This window comes from Coturnix japonica, chromosome 4 (assembly GCF_054131305.1).
Source record: "Coturnix japonica strain WE chromosome 4, WE-NBRP24, whole genome shotgun sequence".
Classification (NCBI taxonomy): Eukaryota; Metazoa; Chordata; class Aves; order Galliformes; family Phasianidae; genus Coturnix; species Coturnix japonica.
In genome coordinates, this window is record NC_140666.1 from 36,421,423 (window position 1) to 36,441,142 (window position 19,720).

Here is a 19,720-nt window from a genome sequence, read left to right on the forward strand (position 1 = left end):
CCTGTCCTCAGCACCTCGGAGAGAGCCCCGTCGAGCGGCCGCTCCTCGAGGGGCGACAAGGCAGAGCGGCGGATTCCCTCGCGGCTGCCGGGGCCACCCCCTGGCCGTGACAGGGACTTCGGCGGCCCCAGGGTTGCCCCTAAAGGCGAGGAGTGAGCTAACCCGGAGCCCCCCGCCCATCCCGCCGCCCTCTGCCCGTTCGGAGCTAAACGCGCTCATTCGACACAAACGCCGCTAAAACTGCCGGGATAAATTATGCAGAGGGATTTCAGGATTTGTTTCAAGTAATTAAGTTTCGATTTCTTGCGTTCATTTCAGTAGCAGGAAGCACGGGGCGCCACGGATGGCAAAAAGTATCCATTGATCGTTCCGGGCTGGAAGTTTGATTTCGTGACCGGACCCGAAGTGGGGAGGGGGGGAGGCCGCTGTGACCCCCACCGGGTGTGGGAGCAGCTGCCCAGTAGGGGCCGGGGCTGCCCCCACAGCGCAGCCTCTTGGGATCGGCCGGGCCGGGCGCTGCCCCGTACCGAGATGGGGTGCGCTGCGAGCGGTGCCCGCATCCGAACGAATGAAAAATTCATGGAGCGCATTAGGATCGGTAAAATATGAATGCGCGGCTTTAAATTTTAATCGTAAATCAGAACGCGGATACATGAGAGGCGACAGGGATTTCTCGTCAGGTGTCCGCTCGGGTCAGGCTGGGGGCGTGGGCTGGGGGGATCTCCCTTCCTTTAGGGCCCGGGGGCTGCCGGCCGGCTCCTGTCCCCCCGCCCTGGGGCTCTGTCCTACCTCGGGGCAGCGGGCACCGCTACGTGTATCTCGCTGAAAGAAGGGGGAAAAAAATTAAAAAATTTTAAAAAATCACAACCGAAAGCCACAAAAACGATCGCTCCAAAAATGCGACCGCGGTGCCGCGGGCACAGAGAGACCCGCGCTGAGCTGCGGGCGAGGACCGCGCCGTGACCGGGACGGGGGGGTGAGGGGGAGCGGGGCGGTGCCCCCACGGGGGCCGCGGGCTCTACGCGCTGCGGGGCCGATGCAGGAGGGAGGGGGGTGGGGAGGGCGGGGGAGAATGAGGGGAGCGTCTCTCCGTGAGCCCCGAGCCCGTCCGGCCCCGTCCCGACCGCGTGGGGCGGCGGCGGTGCGCGGCGGTTTGCGGAGAGCTGTCAGGTGCGATTACGATCCAGATTAATTCATATTAACGATATGCATCCTCCGCGCTCCCATGTGACGGCATACATTAGAACAACTATTGCAAGTAATTAAACTCAATGCGGGAGGGGTTAAAGATACGTCGTGGGGAGATTTTATTGCGATGGAACTCCTCGCCAATGTTGAGCCGCAGCGCGAAGCGCGCAGAGCCCTCTCCGCGAGGCCGCCTTACCCCGGACCGCCCGGCGGAGCGAGGTATTTCTGCCCCTTTCTTTGCTTCTTCCCGGAAAGCGGGGGGTCCCCGCCGCGGGGCTCGGGGCACGGCGAGGGCCGAGCTGCGGCCGGGCTCCTGCGCTGCTCTGCGCTGCTCTGCGCGGCTCTGCGCGGCTCTGCGCGGGCCATTGGGGGCAGCGCCCGGAACCTTGCGGAGCCCGAACGGTTCTCGGTGGAGTTTTGTCGGGCTTCGGAGCGGCTCGGCGGTTTGGGCTGATGAGCCGAGCGGAAAGGCTTCTGAAGATTGAGCAAATTGGACAACCCTCGTTAATTAGAACATAATTTAAAGTTTGAAATGATATCACTCACGAAGTCGCCTAATTAGCATGGCGGCGTGTTAATGGCCTGCTGAGACGCGGGGCTGCGGCGTGAGCTCCTCGAAGGCTCCCAAGAAAATCCTCTTTCCTGTGTTGTCATTAATAAAAGATTTCTATAGACTTCAGCCTTTCAACGGTGACACACAATTTATAGTACACACAATGCATTAGCCCATAGTGCCGCTCGATTTTTTTACTATTATGAAAACTAATAAATTCGTCAAGCTGAATTAAGCATACAAATCAGATGAGGCATAACAGATTACATATTGAAGCGCGGTGTCTCCCGAGCCTAAATGAAATTTCAATCTAATAATTCCTTCCTGGCCCGGCCGTAATTTGTTTAGAGATGTTGTTCTACTTCTTTCCAAGCGCTATTCGCACCATAATTAAATGATACTCAAGCTTTTAACTTTGATTTATTTCATTTCTCCGAGCCGGCGACAGTGAGAGCTGATACAATGCAATTTTTTTTCTATTTCCCTTAAAATTACCAACTCTGCTGTTTAGGTGAGAAATTAAACACCTAAGCACTTATGTTAACCTTCCCTCTGCAAAGTAAAATTCCCGGAAGCGGACCCGGTCGCCCCGCGGAGCTCCACGCTTCTTTCCCTTCCCCTTCGGACGCGGAGCCCTGCGGGACCCCCCCCGGCCCCGGGGCAGACCCAGCCGCCGCTCCGCGCCTCCCTCTGCGCCCTCGTGAGAGGAGCCCCGCCGGGCGGCTCTGGGCCCGCGGGCTCGTTTGGAGCGTGGACAGCACTTTTCCTTCCGTTTCCTTTTTTTTTTTTTTTTCTTTCTTTTTTCCGTTTTTTTTTTTTTTTTTTTTTTTTTTTTAATTTTATTTTTTTCACTGGAGCTCTGTTTTGGGGCGATGCGCTTCTCCTTTTATTTTCTCTTTTTATCGTTTTTCCTTTCTTTTTTTTCTTTTTTTTTTTTTTTCTTTTCCCTCTCCTTTTTCGTTTTTTTCCCTCCCTCCCCTCGGAGGGAGGCGGCGGGGCGCGGCGCGGGGGTGGGCGCGGGGGCGGCGGGGGGCGGGCGAGGAGCGGCGGAGGAGGGGGCCGGGGCGAGCGGGCGGGCGCGTAGGGCCCTTGGCGGAGCCGGGCCGTAGTGACAGGCGGGAGGGGAGGGACGGAGGGGAGAGAGTAAAACCCAGCGGCGCGGCGGCGGGGAGGGCACTCGGCGAGCGGCGAGGGCCGGCGCCGGAGAGGAGACGGCGGCGGACGGCGGCGAGCGAGCGGGCGGAGGGCGGGAGGCACCCGCGCAACCCCCGCGCAACCCCGGCGCGACTCCCGGAGCCGCGTCTCCCGGCCGCGCGCTGCCCGGCGGGGTTCGGGCGGGCGGCCGGGGGCCGAGCGGGGCTTTTCGCATTTTTTCTTCGGCCGGGGGAGGGGGGGCCGGGAAGGCGGGGGGGCTCCCGCGGCTTTTCCGGGGGGTCCGGGCCCCCCGGCCCCGCGCCGCCGCCCTCCTCCCGCGGGCGGCACGATGATGTCCCTGAGCAGCAAGCAGCCCTTCGGCCTCCCCCACGGCGGCGGCGGAGGCGGCGGAGGCGGCGGCGGCGGCGGCCTCCACGAAACCAAGTACTCGGCCCTGCACAGCGCCTCGCCCTGCCCCTCGGCCGCCGCCCCCTCCGCCAGCTCCCCCGGCGGCACCGGCACCGGCACCGGCGGCACCGCCGGACGCGGCTCTGGCTCCGGCTCCGGCCCCGGCGGAGGCTCTGGCTCTGGCTCGGGCTCCGGCTCCGGCTCCGGCGGCGGCGCGGAGGCGATGCGGCGGGGCTGTCTGCCCGCCCCTCCGGTAGGTGCCCGCCGCCCGCCGCCCGCTTTAAGGGAACCCCCGGCGGCCCCGCGCCCGCTGATGATTTTTTCATGGCCGCGCAGCGAATCGCCCGGCCCGAGCGGTGCGTGCGCGGCTCCCGCCGCCCGTATGAATTTTGATGACCCGGGTGCGGCGTGGCCGGGCGCTGCCGCGCGGCCGTGTGCACGCTCCTCGCGTTCCTCTCCCCTCTCCCCCTTCCCTTTCTCTCTCTCTCTCTTTTTTCTTCTTCTTCTTCTTTTTTTTTTTTTTTTTTTTTTTTTTTTTTTTAGCCGGGATTTCTCTCTTAACATGCGGGGAAGGTCGTAGCGGCGCGGCGGAGCGCGCGGGGAGGCGAATTCCCCGCTGAGCGTTATGTGCGCCTTCTATTTGCAATTGCAGAGCAATATATTCGGCGGTCTGGACGAGAGCCTGCTGGCCCGCGCCGAAGCCCTGGCAGCCGTGGACATCGTCTCCCCCGGCAAGAGCCACCACCCGCACCCGCCGCACCACAGCCCCTTCAAGCCGGACGCCACGTACCACACCATGAACGCCATCCCCTGCACGTCGGCCGCCTCCTCCTCGTCGGTGCCCATCTCGCACCCGTCCGCGCTGGCGGGCGCCCACCACCACCACCATCACCACCACCACCACCACCACCCGCAGCCTCACCAGGCGCTGGAGGGGGAACTCTTGGAGCACCTGACGCCGGGGCTGGCGCTGGGAGCCATGGCGGCCCCCGACGGCGCCGTCGTGTCCTCGGCGCCGGGCCACGCTCCGCACATGGCGGGGATGGCCCCCATGCACCCCGCGGCGCTGGGCATGGCCCACGCTCACGGGCTGCCGGCCCACATGGGCTGCGTGAGCGACGTGGACGCCGACCCTCGCGACCTGGAGGCGTTCGCCGAGCGCTTCAAGCAGCGCCGCATCAAGCTGGGGGTGACCCAGGCAGACGTGGGCTCGGCGCTGGCCAACCTGAAGATCCCGGGCGTGGGCTCGCTCAGCCAGAGCACCATCTGCCGCTTCGAGTCGCTGACGCTGTCGCACAACAACATGATCGCCCTCAAGCCCATCCTGCAGGCCTGGCTGGAGGAGGCCGAGAAGTCGCACCGCGAGAAGCTGGCCAAGCCCGAGCTCTTCAGCGGCGCCGAGAAGAAGCGCAAGCGGACCTCCATCGCCGCCCCCGAGAAGCGCTCGCTCGAGGCCTACTTCGCTCTGCAGCCGCGACCGTCCTCCGAGAAGATCGCCGCCATCGCCGAGAAGCTCGACCTCAAGAAGAACGTGGTGCGCGTCTGGTTCTGCAACCAGCGCCAGAAGCAGAAGCGCATGAAATACTCGGCGGGCATCTGAGCGCGGCCCGGCGCTGCGGCTCCGCGGGACGAGGAGAGGAGGAGAGGGGGAGGCGGCCGCCGGGCCGCAGCCGGAGGTACCGGGGGTTCGCCCCGCCGCGCCCGGGGCCTCGGGATGGGGACTGCCGGCGGGAGCCGCGAGAGACGTCTCTAAAGTATTTTCATTTAGATAAGAATAATAATGATAAAAAGAAAAAAAAAAAACACAAAGGCAGGCTTTTCTGCATTTACACTGCGAATTATAAATATATATATATATATTTTTACTGTGGTTCCTGCCCCCGCCCGCCCCGAAGTTGTGACGCTGAGGGAAGAGCCGCTCCGCCGCTCCTCGGAGCCGCCGGTAGATTGCCGCCCGACAGCCCCTGTAAATTATTGATTTCTCTCGCTGGCAACTTCATTCCGTGCTCATTCCAATTAATGACACCTCCTCCATCTGAGTCTTGAGAACAGTAAAAAAAAGAAAGAAAAAAAAAAAAAAAGAAAAAAAAATTTGCTTAGTGAGAATCAAACATTTTGTGTTGGTAGCATCGATGAACGTGAGCTTTCCTCCCCCGCCCCTCCCCTCTGTAAATTCCCACCCGAGGTTCCGCTTTGGTTCTCCGCGGGCGGCCGTCCCCGCAGCGCTGCCCGGGCTCAGCCCCGTCCGGGAACCCGCGGGGCTCCGCTCCGCGCCCCGCATCGCATCGCGGCGGTGCCCGCCCGGCTCGCTCCCTCCGCTCTCCACGTTATCGATTTCCCTCTTTCTTTGCTCCGCCGGTCGGTTCGGTATTTATTTCTTTCTCGCCTTTCATCGCAATACTTTCACACGGAGGAAAGCCCCCTTTTTTCCGGGGGTCTCTTTGGAGCGAAGCCGCGGTTCCGTTCGCTCGGAGGGCAGCGAGCAGCGCCCGCCCGCCCGGCCCCGTCCCCGCACCGCCCGCGGGGAGCTGCCCCTGGAGCGCGGGGCTGCGCTGAGCAGAGCTCGGAGCGGGGCCGGTCGGAGCCCCGCGTTGTGTACACGCCCCGCTTTCGTTGGCTGTTTATTTGGATTTCTTTCTTTATTTTTGTTAATAGGAGCTTTATTTATTCTAGTAATGTACCGAGTTATTTTTCAATGGTGTTGGATCGTCTTTCATTAAAAAAAAAACCAAAAAGATGCTCGCGTTTGGTCCTTGGAGCGACGCGGGCGCTGCTCGCCTCCTTCCCCTGTCCCCTCTCGGGCCGTCAGCACCGCGGACAGCTCCGCACCGCGGGGAGAGCGGGGACAGGAGCCGCTTTTTGGCAGCTCAAGAAGAGAAAAAAACCCCAAAATAATAATAATAAAAAGAAAGAAAAAAAAACAAAGAAAGAAAAAGGAGAAGAAGAAGAAAAATGAGCTGAAAAGAAAGGGAAAAAAAGAAAAAGAAACAAAGTGGTTTCGCCCCGCGGTGCTCACAAGAGCCGGGAGATGAGGCACAAATCGCCATGAAATATTCATCTCTCCGCTCCCCGCCGGCTCCGGCTGCACGGCCACGGGCACTGCCAGGGGGACCCGTGCCCCGCCCCGCCCCGCTCCCCCCAGCGCCAGCCCGCCCCGAGGGTTCCCGGGGTCGGGGGGGCGGAGGCGGAGGACCCGGGGCTGCCCCCGCTGGACGACGAGCACCGGAGGCCCGGCCTGGGGGGGTTGGGGGGAGCCAGAGCAGCGCCTGGGAGTCGGCAGAAAACCCCCAGATTGTGTCCAAATCGTCCCCCAAATCGTTCGGAACGCGCAGCCCCCGAACTTCCGCCTCGCTCTCCTAAATGAGCCATTCACTTAAAGGCTATTAGGGGCGAATTAATAAATTACACAGCGAATTATTAAATCCAGATAATTACGAGGAATAAGTAAGTAATCATTAGTTATCTCAGCTAATTACTGTGGGTCAGAGCGAGCGGGAGTGGGAAATCCTCCTCGGGAATTGAAATTAACGCGTCCCTGCGCGACAGCCCGGCTGAGGGCACAGCTCCCGCAGCGCCCGCTCCCCGACTCGGAGAGAAGGGAAACACGGTCCGGCGGCGGGGCGCTGACGGGGAACTGCTCGGAGAGCGGCCGCGGTGGGTTTGGGTTTTACCTTCCGCTGACCCGGGATGAGCTCTGCCCTCTCCCACGCGAAAACCGGGCCGCGGGGCTCCGTCCCGCGCAGGTTGGGAGGAAATGGGAGGAGGGGCGGCGGAGGGCAGCGGGGCTGGGGGCCGAGGGCGCTTTGTTTTGGGAGACAATGCCCCTACGAGCCCCTGCCCTCCCTCCGGGCCTCCACCGGCTCTCCCGGAGACGCCCCCCCACCCCGCCCCCGTTTCCTTCGGGCGCAGCTTTGGTGGCGGCGGGGGCTGCCCCCGGAGGGGTCTCTGCGTTCGCAGGGTGGGAGAGATCCACGCTCCTCCGCCTTTATCCGCCGCGCGGAGGCGGGCAGCCTCCCCGCTCCCCTCGCCCCAGCCCGGGATGGTGATTAAACATTAATGACGCCGGGGAGTAGCGGGGCTCAGGCTGGGGACGGCGGCACGGAATATTTTAACTGTACGCTCACACCGAGTGTCTGCCTTCAAAGACGTGACTGCTTTTAATCTCGAATTAGAAAACCACGGACCCGAAATTAAATAGAGCCCCCCCCCGCACCCCTCCCTCTCTCTGCACCGCACCGGGTGCGCCCCACGCGCCTCTCGGGGCTCCGGTTACACCGCCGTCAATGCCGGATGGCCGCGATAGGGTGCGGGATCGCTGGGCTCGGGGATTTTTTTTTTTAATAGGGTTAATGCAATATTAATTGCTGGGAGCTGCTATAAGAACGCGCCGCGTTTTCCCAGGAACAAATCGATGGAGCGCTGCGCTGCGCAGCGGGAGGAGGCGGAGGCGCGGCCCCAGGGCCGCCCGGGTGAGTACGGTCCCGTCGAGGCTGAGCGCGGAGCGGGGCGGTGCGGGGGAGGCCGGGGAGCGGGGCTGTGGGACGGGGCTGTGTGTGTGCGAGGTTTTACTCTCTAAATCCCCGCCCCGGCGGGTGCGGGAGTCGGGGTGGAGGCACGACACCCCCCTTTTGTTGTCGCTGTTGTTCTGCCAGGTGACCCCCCCGCGGTGCTCGAAGCGCAGCGCAGGAGGGACCCGGCCCTGTCTCGGCGCGCCCCGCACAGGTAACGCTGATCGGGAGGCCGGGCCGATGGGGGATCCCCGAGGAACCCCCGCGTGGCGGTGGTCTCGCTCCTCCTGGGCGGGTGTGGGCCGAAGCCGGGTCCGGGCCCCGCCGTCACTTGTTGAGAAAAAAAAACAAACCCACAACCCAAATAATGGGGGCAAAAAAAAAAAAGGAGCTCTTTCCCAACCCAACCCCAGCTCCTGGAGGAAAGCCGCGCGCTCTGGAAAGGCGCTCCCAGGGCTGCATGGCTCCATCCCGCAGCTCCTGCCCTGGGTAGATCCCGACTAGCAGCTGTGCCCGGCCCTGCCCGGCTGCTGTCTCCCTCCTCCTCTTCCTCTTCCTCGTCCCACAGTCCCGCTCTGCCATCGGGAGCGCTCCGGACGGGAGCGGGCTGCGGGTTGCGGGACACGCGAGGTTTGCGCGCCCCGTCCGGCGGCCTCGGCGTTCGGCAGCGCCTCGCCTCCCCTTTTGTGCCGAGCGGGATCATTTACATAAAGTCCTTAAGGCAAATAACTGTTGGGGCTCTAATTTATATCTGATCGAAAATTAGCCGTCATTATGCGCTCCATTAGCAGCGTCTTTAATGTGCTTCTAAGCACCATTTGTCAAGCGGCTTGTTAATATCCTTCAAGTCTTTAAAGTCGAGAGCTCATTAAAGAGTGCGCTCTGTTATTGATGTAATTTAGATGAGTTTGGAGGAGCAGCGCCGCGGACAACCTGGGGGAGCGGCAGCAGCCGGGCCCCCCCGAGGGGTTTGCGCCCCTGACGGCGCGGGGCGGAACGGGGGCTCCCCCGACCGGGGCGCGGCGACCCCGCTCCGGTACGAGCGGGCACGGCCGCGATCAACCCCTCGCCCCGCGCCGTCGGCCTCGGGCGGGAGCCGTACAGCGGTAATGAGAGCGCCGGGGGCGGGCGTCATTAACGGGGAGGCGGCGGGGAGCCACCCGCGGCCACCGGGTGCCGATCCCAGCGTGCGGCCGTGGGGCGGGGGCTCCCGGCTCGGCCCTCTCCTCCCCTCGGTGACCCCGCTCCGCAGACGGTCACATCACCGCCCCGCGGAGCGGCCCCGGGCAGGCATTGAGGGGCCGGGGAGGGCGACCGCTGCGCTCGCTGGGACACAGGGATGGGGATTCACCCGGAGACAGATGTTAGGGTGTTCTCATGTCATACGCAGCTCTGTGTTAGACTCAGTTCAGCAGCTGGGGGCTGAGCTGTGCTGGTGGAGGTGTAAATCCCGATCCCTGCCTCCCTGTTTTGGAGACGTCTAGTCTCAAGCGATTTGATCCAAAGGCTCAACTTCTTGTGGCATGTTTATGTGTCTGACATTTTCCTTCGCTCCTTTATTTCTTTATTTATTTTTGCAAAACACATTCATTACGAGGTCCTGGGAAAGAAAACGTGCCAGCCCTGCTTCCACTTTGTGCTGCAATGGGCTTTCCAAGAGCAGGGGCAATGCACAGGAAAGGGATGGATGTGTTGCAGGGTGTGTGTGTCTGATACTGTGTGCCAAGCACTCTCAGGGGTACCAGAGCGCCACTTGGTGTGCCACAAGCAGCCAGGAGGCTGGCCCATGCTGCTGGCCACCTTCCAGGAGTGGAATAGCTGCCACTGGGGTTGGATGAGCAGTTGAAGTGAAGCACCTGCAAAACATCTGGAGCAGGGGTCCACTCTGCCACCAGCACCTTCAGAAAGCTGAACTTGTTATGTGCTTGAATCTTCCGCCCAGAACACAGGCAGTGGGATACACCCAGCACACACTGCCTCACCCAACCCAAGAAAAGGCAGTTCACTCTTCTGTAGCACAGCCTGCCCAGGCTGGTGTAGCAAGAAGGCTGAGCAGCACTGGGTTCATGGCTTTTAGCTGGGTTCTGTGGTGTCAAATCAAGCACAAAGTCTGACTGATGCTTTTCCCGGGGATGGAGCATTAATAAAACCTCTTGCCTGGGGCAGGCGTGCATGTGATTTTCTGCCTTCTCCCTTGTGTGGGATGCACATGGAGTCTGCCCCTCTGTCAGCTGCCTTGCTGCACAAGATCTGTGGGGATGTGCTCCTGTTTAAGCTCTTTCCTGCTCTGCTCTATTGGTTTCATTGAGCTGGGTTTTAAATGCATGCTGGGGAGGCACGGAGATGCACGGCCACAGACCCCAGTGTGACTCCAGGGCTCATTTCAAGGCCCCGAGCAGGAAGCACAAACACTGACCCCTCCATCCTGTCCCCAGCCTTCCTTCCTCACCTTCCATACAGCCTCTCTTTGCCTGTGGGTCCGGCCTTTGCAAGACCTAGTTGCTAGTGCCAGCTGCTGGGCATGGCATGGTGCTGGGCCTCACTGAGAAGTGGCCTGACCAAGGGAAAAGGCACTGGTCTGTGCTTTGCGCTGGATGGTCCTTAAACTGCCATAGAATCATAAAGGTTGGAAAAGACTCCTAAAATCACCTAGTACAACCACCAACCCATCCCCACCACACCCATTAAACCACGTCCCTCAGTATCACATCCACACACTTCTTAAAACCTCCAGGGTCAGTGACTCCACCACCTCCCTGGGCAGCCTGTTCCAATTCTTAACCACTTTTTCTGCGAGTAAATGTTTCCTAATATCCGACTGGAACCTCCCCTGGTGCTGTCACCTCTCATCCTATTGCTGTTCCCTGTGAGAAGAGGCCGATCCCCACACCACCACAACCTCCTTTCAGGCAGTTGTAAAGAGTAATAAGGTCTCCCCTGAGCCTCTTTTTCTCCAGACTGAACAATCCCAGCTCCTTCAGCCACTCCTCATAAGGCTTGTGCTTCATTCACAAGCTTCATTGCCCTCCTCTGGATATGCTCCAGGGCCTCAGTGTCTTTCTTGTGTGTCCCAGGTTGGGTAAAGAAATAAGAAAGCCCTGTGGCACATAATGGTACACTACACTGAAGGAGGAAACCCACCTGCAAGCACAATACAAAGGAGCTATACAATGATTTGAGTGGTTTGTTGCCAGATCCGGCTTTCTAGGAAGAAGGTGCTGCTCCATCTTTCCTCACATCACTCAAGGATCACATCAGCTGCAATTATTGATCTAAACTAAATACATGAGATTGTGGCCTTTTCCATATCACATCTGTGTGGCAAGTTTTTCCATTGTGCATCATTCAGTCATGTTGGGACAATTTGTTCAATAATGCAGAGACACTTCATCACAGAACAGCATTGGAGGTGATTTACGGTTTGGTCTTTTAGCAGCACACCTGTAAATTGCTATAAATAATGCTAACCCCCATTAAAGAGACATCAGGGTGCCCTCCAGTTAATAGGGAGGCAGTTGTGCATGATGTTGGATGAAAGCATCACTAGTTTATGGCTGATATTCAGTGCTGTGAGTGTGCCCCTTAAGCAGACCTGGAGGTGAAGGTCCTGTTTTCTGAAGGGCAGAACCTGCAGGCGTTCAGCTGCACCCTGCTATACAGGGATCGATGGCATCCTGGGCTCTGTGCCTTCATTTTTCTGAGGGCAGAATGTAACTTGTACTAATCAGTTGCCTGCAGCAAAGCTTAATTACAAATAGCTCAGCACAGATGATCATCTCAGCTATACTAAGTCTTCGTTCAGCGCCACACAAGGTTACAGTGAAGGAAGGCTACAAAGAGATGCAGGTAGACCAAAATCCCACTTAATGCAGAACAAATTCATCCCCCAAAGGCTAGCAATGCCTGAAAGCCAGCTGGCAAAACAGCTAGGAAAATCAGCACAGCTAAACAGAGCTGGTCCACCTCCCCTGTATGCGGGCAGCCAGCGAGTCGTGTCCCTTTTCAGCAGGATGGAACAGTTTCATCTTTCCTAGCAACACAACAGCACAAATGCCTATTTATTTATTTATTTAATTATTTATTTTTAAAATGCAGCAATGGCAGACGTGACTAAGTGTGAAAAGAAGACTGAGCTCCTGACCCAGGATTCAGCCATGACAAAACAGAAACAAAAGTGTGGGAGAGACTTCGTCTAGAAATAGGTGATCACTATGCAGGGATGCAAAAGAACAGTCAAAGATGGCAGAACCACTTTAAGCTACAAAACAAACTTACTTGGCTCACAGAACGCTTATGATGCATGTTATGATATATGATGCATGTTATATGATGCTTATATTTGCATATTAAAGGTGTTGAAGGTAACTAAGGTAGAAATTCAGAATCCCTCAATACAAACACCTGGTCTGTGATGGGAAGGCTAAATTTGTGAGGGGGAATGTGGAATGCAGGGCAGCCTGCAGCAGGCCCAGTCCCTCTCCACCCTGCCATGGGTGCATGCAGCCAACTCCGGGCTGCTACAGCTGTGCCAGCGTTCTGAGAGATGTCTGATGTATGGCTGAACCTTGAGGGCTGTCACCTGGGGTGTGGAAGCCCACTTTGGTCCTGACAGGCTCATTGTATGCAGCTCAGGAGCCTCCCATTGGTTTCACTGATCTCCCCGCTGATGAAGACCACGATACATTTCCAGCATCCTTTTCCTTTGAAAAAAAATAGTCAACTCAGCTCCCACTCCCAGTCCTGAAGATATTTCACTCCTGTCTAATATTAAGAAATGTGCAGCAGGGACTGCAGAAATGAATCACACCATTTGATGGTGAGATTAAACCCAGCAGCTTTTGGGAAGAGATGCATCGTCTCACTGATGGAAACACAGCAGCTCCCGACAGTGGGATGAGGGACTTGGGCAGAACACAGGTGGTTACTAAGGCAAGCATGCTTTTTGCAAATATATTTGTTTATCTTTTTATTCTTTTATTTCAGATACACTCTCAGCTTAGTTTTTATTTCCATTGGCACAGATGGACTTGGAAAGCAGTTCTATAAGGCAGATTCCACTGTCCTGTGATTCTCTAAACAGGAGAAAAGAGGAAAAAACCTAGAAAATGAATCAGGTGAGTGGCCACAGCCAGCAGCACCAACAGCAGCAGCAGCTGGATGCTGCCTGTTAGTGCTGCATTTCAACATGACCGGAAGGATTCGAGAAGCCATAAATCCTGGCATCTTTCTGCACAGCTGTCCCCATCTCAGGCTGTTGTTCAGCCATTTCTGCCAAATGCATTGCAAAATGCAAATGCTCTGGTGATAATGCTCTGCCACAACAGAGGTTGGGAGGGGTGAAGTAAATGCGAAGGCTCTCGTTCATCAAATATTCTAATATCATAGACCTCCTCTGAGAGCATCATGGCTTGGTGGATATGAAAGCTCTCTGCAGTTAAGAATGCAGAAGTTGAAGGGGTGCTGTGATAAAGCAGGAGACAGAAGTCAGGTGATCCTGAACTTCCCTTATCGCAAACACATTTCATTTGCACTGTGAGTATGGCATGAGCTGACCTGCCCAGAGAACACACAGTGATGACACATGGAAAGAAAGCAGCTGATTTCCTGATTCAGCTGTGCTGAGGAGCTGGGAGGCAGAGAGCTCTTATGAAAGAGAGCGGGAGAAAATAACAGCAGACACTGTGCTTTGGGGAGGCTTCCTGCAGGATGTTTTTAGTTGAGTCCAGATTCAAGTAATCCAATTGCCAACAGAGATCCTGCAGCCAGATGGAGCAATACGTTCTCAAGTCTCTCAGGAAGATGGGGCTGCAATGGTCTGAGACAGAATAGGTCAGTGCTGGGGGTAGCAGCCTTTCAGAGGTGTTGTACCTCTCCACATGAGGCTCTTTGATCATGAAAGCTGGTATTTTGAGAAGCTGCCTCCCAGGGACAAGGCCCACCTCTCAGTTCAAAGCTGAGCAGGAGCCAGGAGCTGTTACTGCTCCCGTCCTAAGAGTGGCAAGTCCCCAGACTCCTGGTCTTCCATATGCTGCTGAAGATCTGTTTTTTGCTGTCTGCCTGTCTCCCTATACTGCAGATGGCCAAGCTACAGAGCTGACATGGAGGTAGCATGGCTGCTAGAACTTTAGACTTTCTCCCCGCTGTCTGATTACAAAGAATGGAGCGATTCTTCCAGGGCTGAACACTCACACCACCATCCCCAGAGGCTTCAGGTAGGGACTCACTCTGCTTAGGTCTCACACAGATCAGCTGTACCTGGAAGCTGCTCTAGTCTCAAGGCTGTCTGACACGTCTATGTCAAAAGAAGATGCAGACATGCAAATATTCATCAACATGTTTTATTTGTTTGTCTTCAAGGAACAGCACATACATTCTATTCATCTGTGGGCATAAGTGTGGAAAATATAGAGATATTATAGAGATACACTGTCAAACAAGACAGTTTTGGAAAACAAAATAGTTCCAGACATACTTTATTAAAGGTTAGAAAACATGTTTTTCATAATCATAAACAGAATCCTTTCTGAGGACAACCTTTCCCTCTGCTAGTAATTGCTAGCCAATGCCATCAGATACATGCACAGTGAAACCTACCAAAATCCTAATCCAAAAGCAGTCTTTGTTTTCATGTCCCAGATGCCATACCTCATTACAGAGATTTTAAACACATCAGCGTTACCACTTCAGAACAGTTCAGAGACTGATTTACTATCATCTATTCAGCAAGTCTTTGTTTTGAAACAGTCTGCAAGGAGCAGAATGGCTGCATGCTGCCCAGACAGACAGTACTTGCCAGTCAGAGTTCCTGGGCGGGACAACAGGGTCATAGAGCTCAATAAACAATTCTGCTGGAGCTTCCTGGTACTGGAGAACACAACTTGCTATTGCACCACTACAGGATGGTAGAAGTCTCCTCACTTTTATTAAAAGCTTTATGACTAACAGGAATCACAGAATCACAGAATTGTAGGGGTTGGAAGGGACCTCCAGAGATCGAGTCCAACTCCCCTGCCAAAGCAGGTTCCCTACACAAGGTGTGTTCTTAGGAAGCATGGCAGAGCTAATGCTTTGGAACTTAGAGGATGAATTTTGTGACTGTTTCCTTACAGGTGTACAAAAGTTATCACTGAGCAGTGAGTTCAGATTGGAAAAATTTAGTGATGAATATGGGTGCTATTTAACAAAATTACAAATCTCTAAAATTAGCAACTTCTTAAAGCAGTCCTTTTAAGACTAGAAGAGTTTCCAGATTAAAGTGACTTTCTGATGTTATTTCCAGTCTCTGTGTTGTTTTTCTAATTTTATTTGTATCAATAGCATTAAAGTATAACGACTAAACTGCATACTGCTGTTGTTTATGTTTATTTAATGGTTCTGCTTTCCTTATCTCAATCGTTTTATTGCTTTAGCACTCAGTAAGCAGGTCTGTGTCTTTCTATATGTGTGTGGGTATTTAGGAACTCTCCTAAACAAATTTTCAGCCTTGTGAAAATGGTCTATATGAAAACTGCTGTAACAAGCCTTGTGTTTGGATGATAATGACCTCTAAGTAAAAAGAATAAAATTATTATTACATGTATTTATGCTTACATTGATCAAAAATGGTCTAATGTGAGCTAGTTAATGGTATATTGTTCACCTCTCCTTTGGAGGCAAAAATCCTATTGTCACATGTCAACCAGTTGCTTAAATCATAGTCCTGAAGAAAAACAATGAATTATTACTATGGCAAAACCTGTTGCCTGCTCAAATTCCTGCACAGCAAATGACTGCAGGTCTAATGGAGCTTTCTTCTGACTCTGACACTGGAAACCTCTGTTTAAAGTCACGCAAATTCAATTATTGGGATTTAGAAAGTTTCAAAGAACAGGTTTTCTAACATGTGAAATTACAAAAGCTTGAATCAGTTTTCCTGAATAAAATCTGTAGGTTCCAAGCTCTGTTTTGCCATATACTTTGCAAGGCAATAGCCACCACCTTCTACCCCTTAACTGCAGGGTTAGCAGTGACAGCAGCTGAGAAATGCTTCTGACACCAATGAAGACCATGGGAGTCAGACTGCCGTGGGTCACTACTGGAACCTGTTGCCTATTCTGTTCAGGCCATAGTTGAGCCACAATCGTTAAGCACAGATGCCAAACATTATAGAAAGCTCCATGGATGAGGCATCAAGATTGGAGACTATTTTATCTGAATGGGGCAATAATTTGTGATTTAAAGAAGATATCCAGACATTTAGAAAGTGATCTTCCAACATACTGAGCACCCTGGATTCCTATGCACTTCAGCAGGCATATAAGATGTGTGGTATCTTAACGCTTTGAAAGATAATAAGCAATATGAACAAAAAGCACACTGCTCTACATTACTTTCCTTCTGCATTTATTTCAACAACAGTAGCTATTTTTGATAGAAAAACAGAACCACACATATGACATTAGTCATATAAGAACTTACAGCTGTCAGATATTTATACTGTAACAACGTGCACTTACTTAAACAACTAAACTTCCACCAATGTTCTTACTTTGTTGCCCGAGTTTCTGGAGATCTTCCTGAACTCATGACGTTCATCTGCCAGCTTTTCTGTAAGTAAGCAGGTGTTTTCTATAATGAAAAATAAAAATAACAAAGAGAAAGTGTTGTAAGTTTGTGCATACTTCTTGATACCAACACATTTTATGTTCGACTTCTGTATCTAGTTAATAGACTTGCTTCAGTTTGAGACGGAGGCTTATTTCTGTAAATTAAAAGCAGCTACATGATCAAAAGCAATTGAATCCGAAAAGCAGGAAAAAACAGTGAAAAAGAGAAAAAAAAAAGGAAAAAGAAAATCAGTGAATTTGTTTATTTACGAGCAGGAAGAATATTGTTATTTAGACACAGTACAACAGTTGATGTGCAGCTGGCTGCCAAAATCTGGTTAAATTTTGGTACCAATGACATCTTGTGAAAAATCTCTGTATTGTTAAAAAGAACATGGATTAAGAGCAAATACTGTACCAGGAATGATCAACCCCCAATTTGGGTCTCTGGAGGAGATTCACAGGGGCTTGTTTCTGGAGAAGGCTCACATGGGCTTGTTTCTCTATCGAGCTCTGTCATTAAAAAGACAAACAAAAGTATGGTAGTGTTTCAGGCTTACAAAATCCCTATTAATAGTAGTAGCTTAGAAAGTTTATTTCAAAAATATGTAACCGAGTAGAAAGTCATAAAAGAGAGTAATTCTCTACAACAAGTGAGGTGAGCCACATAAAATACAGACTCTGAAACACAGAACTGAGGGGAACTTCTTTTCTTCTGGCACTCCTGAGCATTGGCTCTCAGAGAAGAGCTGGTTTTGTGGGACATGTCCAGGTGGGAACATGGGGAGCCAGCAACCAAGATGTATCTGGAGGGTGACATCAAAGACAGCACTGAAAGATGGCATGGCAGCCAGAGGATTGTCCAGGGGAAGAAGTGAACAGTGCAGAAGGCAGAACAGTGTGAGGAGTTTGGATAAGAAAGGCTGCTGTCTCTGAGCAGTGTACACCTAATGGGACATGGCCAAAACAGCAGCTGGCTGCGAGGCAATTGTTTGACCCCAAAATTACTGCTAGCCAGATGCTTCCTTTGACCCTCAGCCCATGCTCCATCCTTGCACCAAACTCCCACCTCTGGGCTGAGCTTTCTGCTCTGTTCCCAGTGACCCCCAGCAACACACCTCCCTCTGTTTAGTTATAGCCACACCATCCCTGGGGGACTGGTTCCTGTTTGGGAAACTACTGATGGGTTTACTTCCTCAAACGAAGAAAGTGCGTGTATATCTAGTCCATAACAAACATGTATTCATCAAATTTGTTCTCAAAGCCTACTGATGAAGGCCCTTTCACAACACTTCAAATCTCTCTGTTTCAGTGCTTCACAGTCTTACAGCTTATTTTTCCCCTAATATGAGGAGAAATATTAATTGCAAGTAAAGCTGATCTTTTTTCTTGTTCTACTTTTGATAGCTGTGAAGAATAAAGAAACACTGTTCTCTTTTACAACAACTTCTAATTGATTTAAGGACTATTTTCCTTCCTCTAATAATAATAATATTTTTTTAAAGGATAAGCAAATGCAGTCTCCTAAATATTTGTTTTCTAACCTCTGTGTTATCCTAGGCTGGATGCTTCCTATTTGTCACTACCTTTCTGCAGTGTGATGTCTAAAACTGGACTCTGCCTTACATCCAGTGGTGCTTACAAAGCATCCAATTTAATTCATGTCCAAAAAAACCCCATATTTGTACTGCTGCAGTGGAGACAGAAAGCAACAGAAAGAAAAAAAAAAACCAAACCAAACCACCAAAATCCAACCCAATTCACCAATCAACCAGTCCTTAATACAAGGATCTCTGAATGTCAACCATGAAAAACTAGTGCAAGAGTGGTGGGTAACTCGAACCAGAAATGTGATTATATGTGTACAGGATAGATACATTCATAATGAAATACACATGAAAGTGTGTATGTATCTTCCATACATGGACACATACAGAGAAACAGTGCAGAGGTGCATGTGACAGACAGGGAATTATAGCATAAATTGCTATTCTCATGCACCTTTTGGCCTTTTGCCTTTGCACTTGGACACGAAACTGTTATTGCCTGATTAACGGTTCCACCCTCTCAGCAAATATGAAGCGTATCAAGGATAACTGATGGAATACTGAGCCATAAATGTTTTCTTGGCAGTTTTATGCTATTTGGGGACAATTAAAACATCTTGTATTCATAATGGTAATACATATACACCACCACAGATCACACCATCAAGCATTCTCCTTCTATCTCTTTGTGTTGGGTAAAATGTAGAGATAAACATTAATATATACTAATAGTATGTACATATAATTAATCATAATAGGATGTTCTTGACACATTATTGGTACTGCTGATAAAACATAATTAAAATTGTCTGGTCGAATTTTTAGTGCAGCTAGAATTGGCATTTCAGTTGTTTTTGCTGTTTACATGTGACTACGTAGAGATCACTATACTTCTAAAAACCTTGTTATTTCATTATGTTCCTAGGAGAACAGCTAAGCAGAACTGTAAGTCCTTTTCAGAATATAATCAGTGAGAAGTCACAGAAAATACTGGAAGCCACAGCTAAGAAGACTTAAGCTACAATGATCAGTGACTTCATAGAGAACAGGACATTAAAGGCAGCCTTATCTCAAAAAGTTATAAAGAAAAAGGGAAACACCTGCATTGCTGAGGTTGCGTGATCATGAGATAATATTCAAAACTAGAATTCTACTGAAAAGCTCCACAAACTGATGAAGTGAGCTGAAAAGTCTTTGAAAAAAGAGAAAGGCAGTATTTTGAGATGACAAGAAAAGCAAGAATGAAAGCAGAAACTATTTTTCACTATCTCTTCCAGTAAAAGAAAGAGGTAAGATATAGCAAAACCAGCAGCTGGTGGGCTTGGAAACAGAGCAGGAGTTCCTTGTGCATGGCCAACCCATCCGTGGAGCTCCTTGCAGCAGTGTGCAAAGGATTCCTAATGGCAGTGGGCTCAAGGGACACTGCATACAAACAGGAGAAAGTCTATGTTCTCTCTTGCTTATCCACTGTAGCTCAAGTGGCATAAAGTATTAAAATACAATGCCTCAAAAGTCAGCAACATGTTTTTTACATATATGTAGGTATGAATGCATGCAACAAAACATTTGCAGATGCTGTTAATGTGTGCAAACTTCTACTATTTTGTATATGGAAGAGTAGTTTTGAAACAATACAGTGTTTTTGTTACATATCTTTTTCTTTCATACAGTGGATGTTATGTATTCAGAGTCACTACTGCCTAATACTGTATATTTGTCCCAGAAGGGAGAGAAAGAAGATTTCAGTAGATCCTTCATACCCTAGCTGTGATTTGATGGGGCATGCTACATTATCAT

At 52.2% G+C, this 19,720-nt stretch overlaps 2 protein-coding genes across 13 annotated transcripts in view; one reads left to right on the top strand and one right to left on the bottom strand.

Moving 5' to 3' along the window:
• Positions 1 to 1,256: 1,256 nt before the first annotated feature.
• POU4F2 (POU class 4 homeobox 2) lies at positions 1,257 to 5,995 on the top strand. 2 transcript variants are annotated; one of them, XM_085544976.1, is made up of 2 exons: positions 1,257 to 1,407; positions 3,936 to 5,995. In XM_085544976.1, exons 1-2 carry the CDS (start codon positions 1,272 to 1,274, stop codon positions 5,327 to 5,329), a joined length of 1,530 nt encoding a protein of 509 aa, XP_085401102.1. In that variant the 5' UTR covers positions 1,257 to 1,271; the 3' UTR covers positions 5,330 to 5,995. The 2 variants fall into 2 exon arrangements, with proteins under 2 accessions (XP_085401102.1, XP_015716572.3); XM_015861086.3 differs by lacking the exon at positions 1,257 to 1,407 and adding an exon at positions 3,104 to 3,536 and having other exon boundaries at positions 3,936 to 5,368.
• An 8,120-nt stretch (positions 5,996 to 14,115) lies between these two features.
• TTC29 (tetratricopeptide repeat domain 29) overlaps positions 14,116 to 19,720 on the bottom strand; it is a 185,521-nt gene continuing 179,916 nt past the window's right edge. For all 11 annotated transcript variants that reach the window (XR_014945294.1, XM_015861176.3, XM_032444409.2 and 8 more), the window contains 2 exons: positions 16,795 to 16,889; positions 14,116 to 16,398 (listed from right to left, as the gene is read on the bottom strand). Coding sequence is in view for 10 of the 11 variants with exons in the window: in XM_015861176.3 (XP_015716662.1) it covers positions 16,804 to 16,889 (86 nt within the window). In the remaining variant the exon portion in view is untranslated. The remainder of the gene's footprint in view (positions 16,399 to 16,794; positions 16,890 to 19,720) is intronic.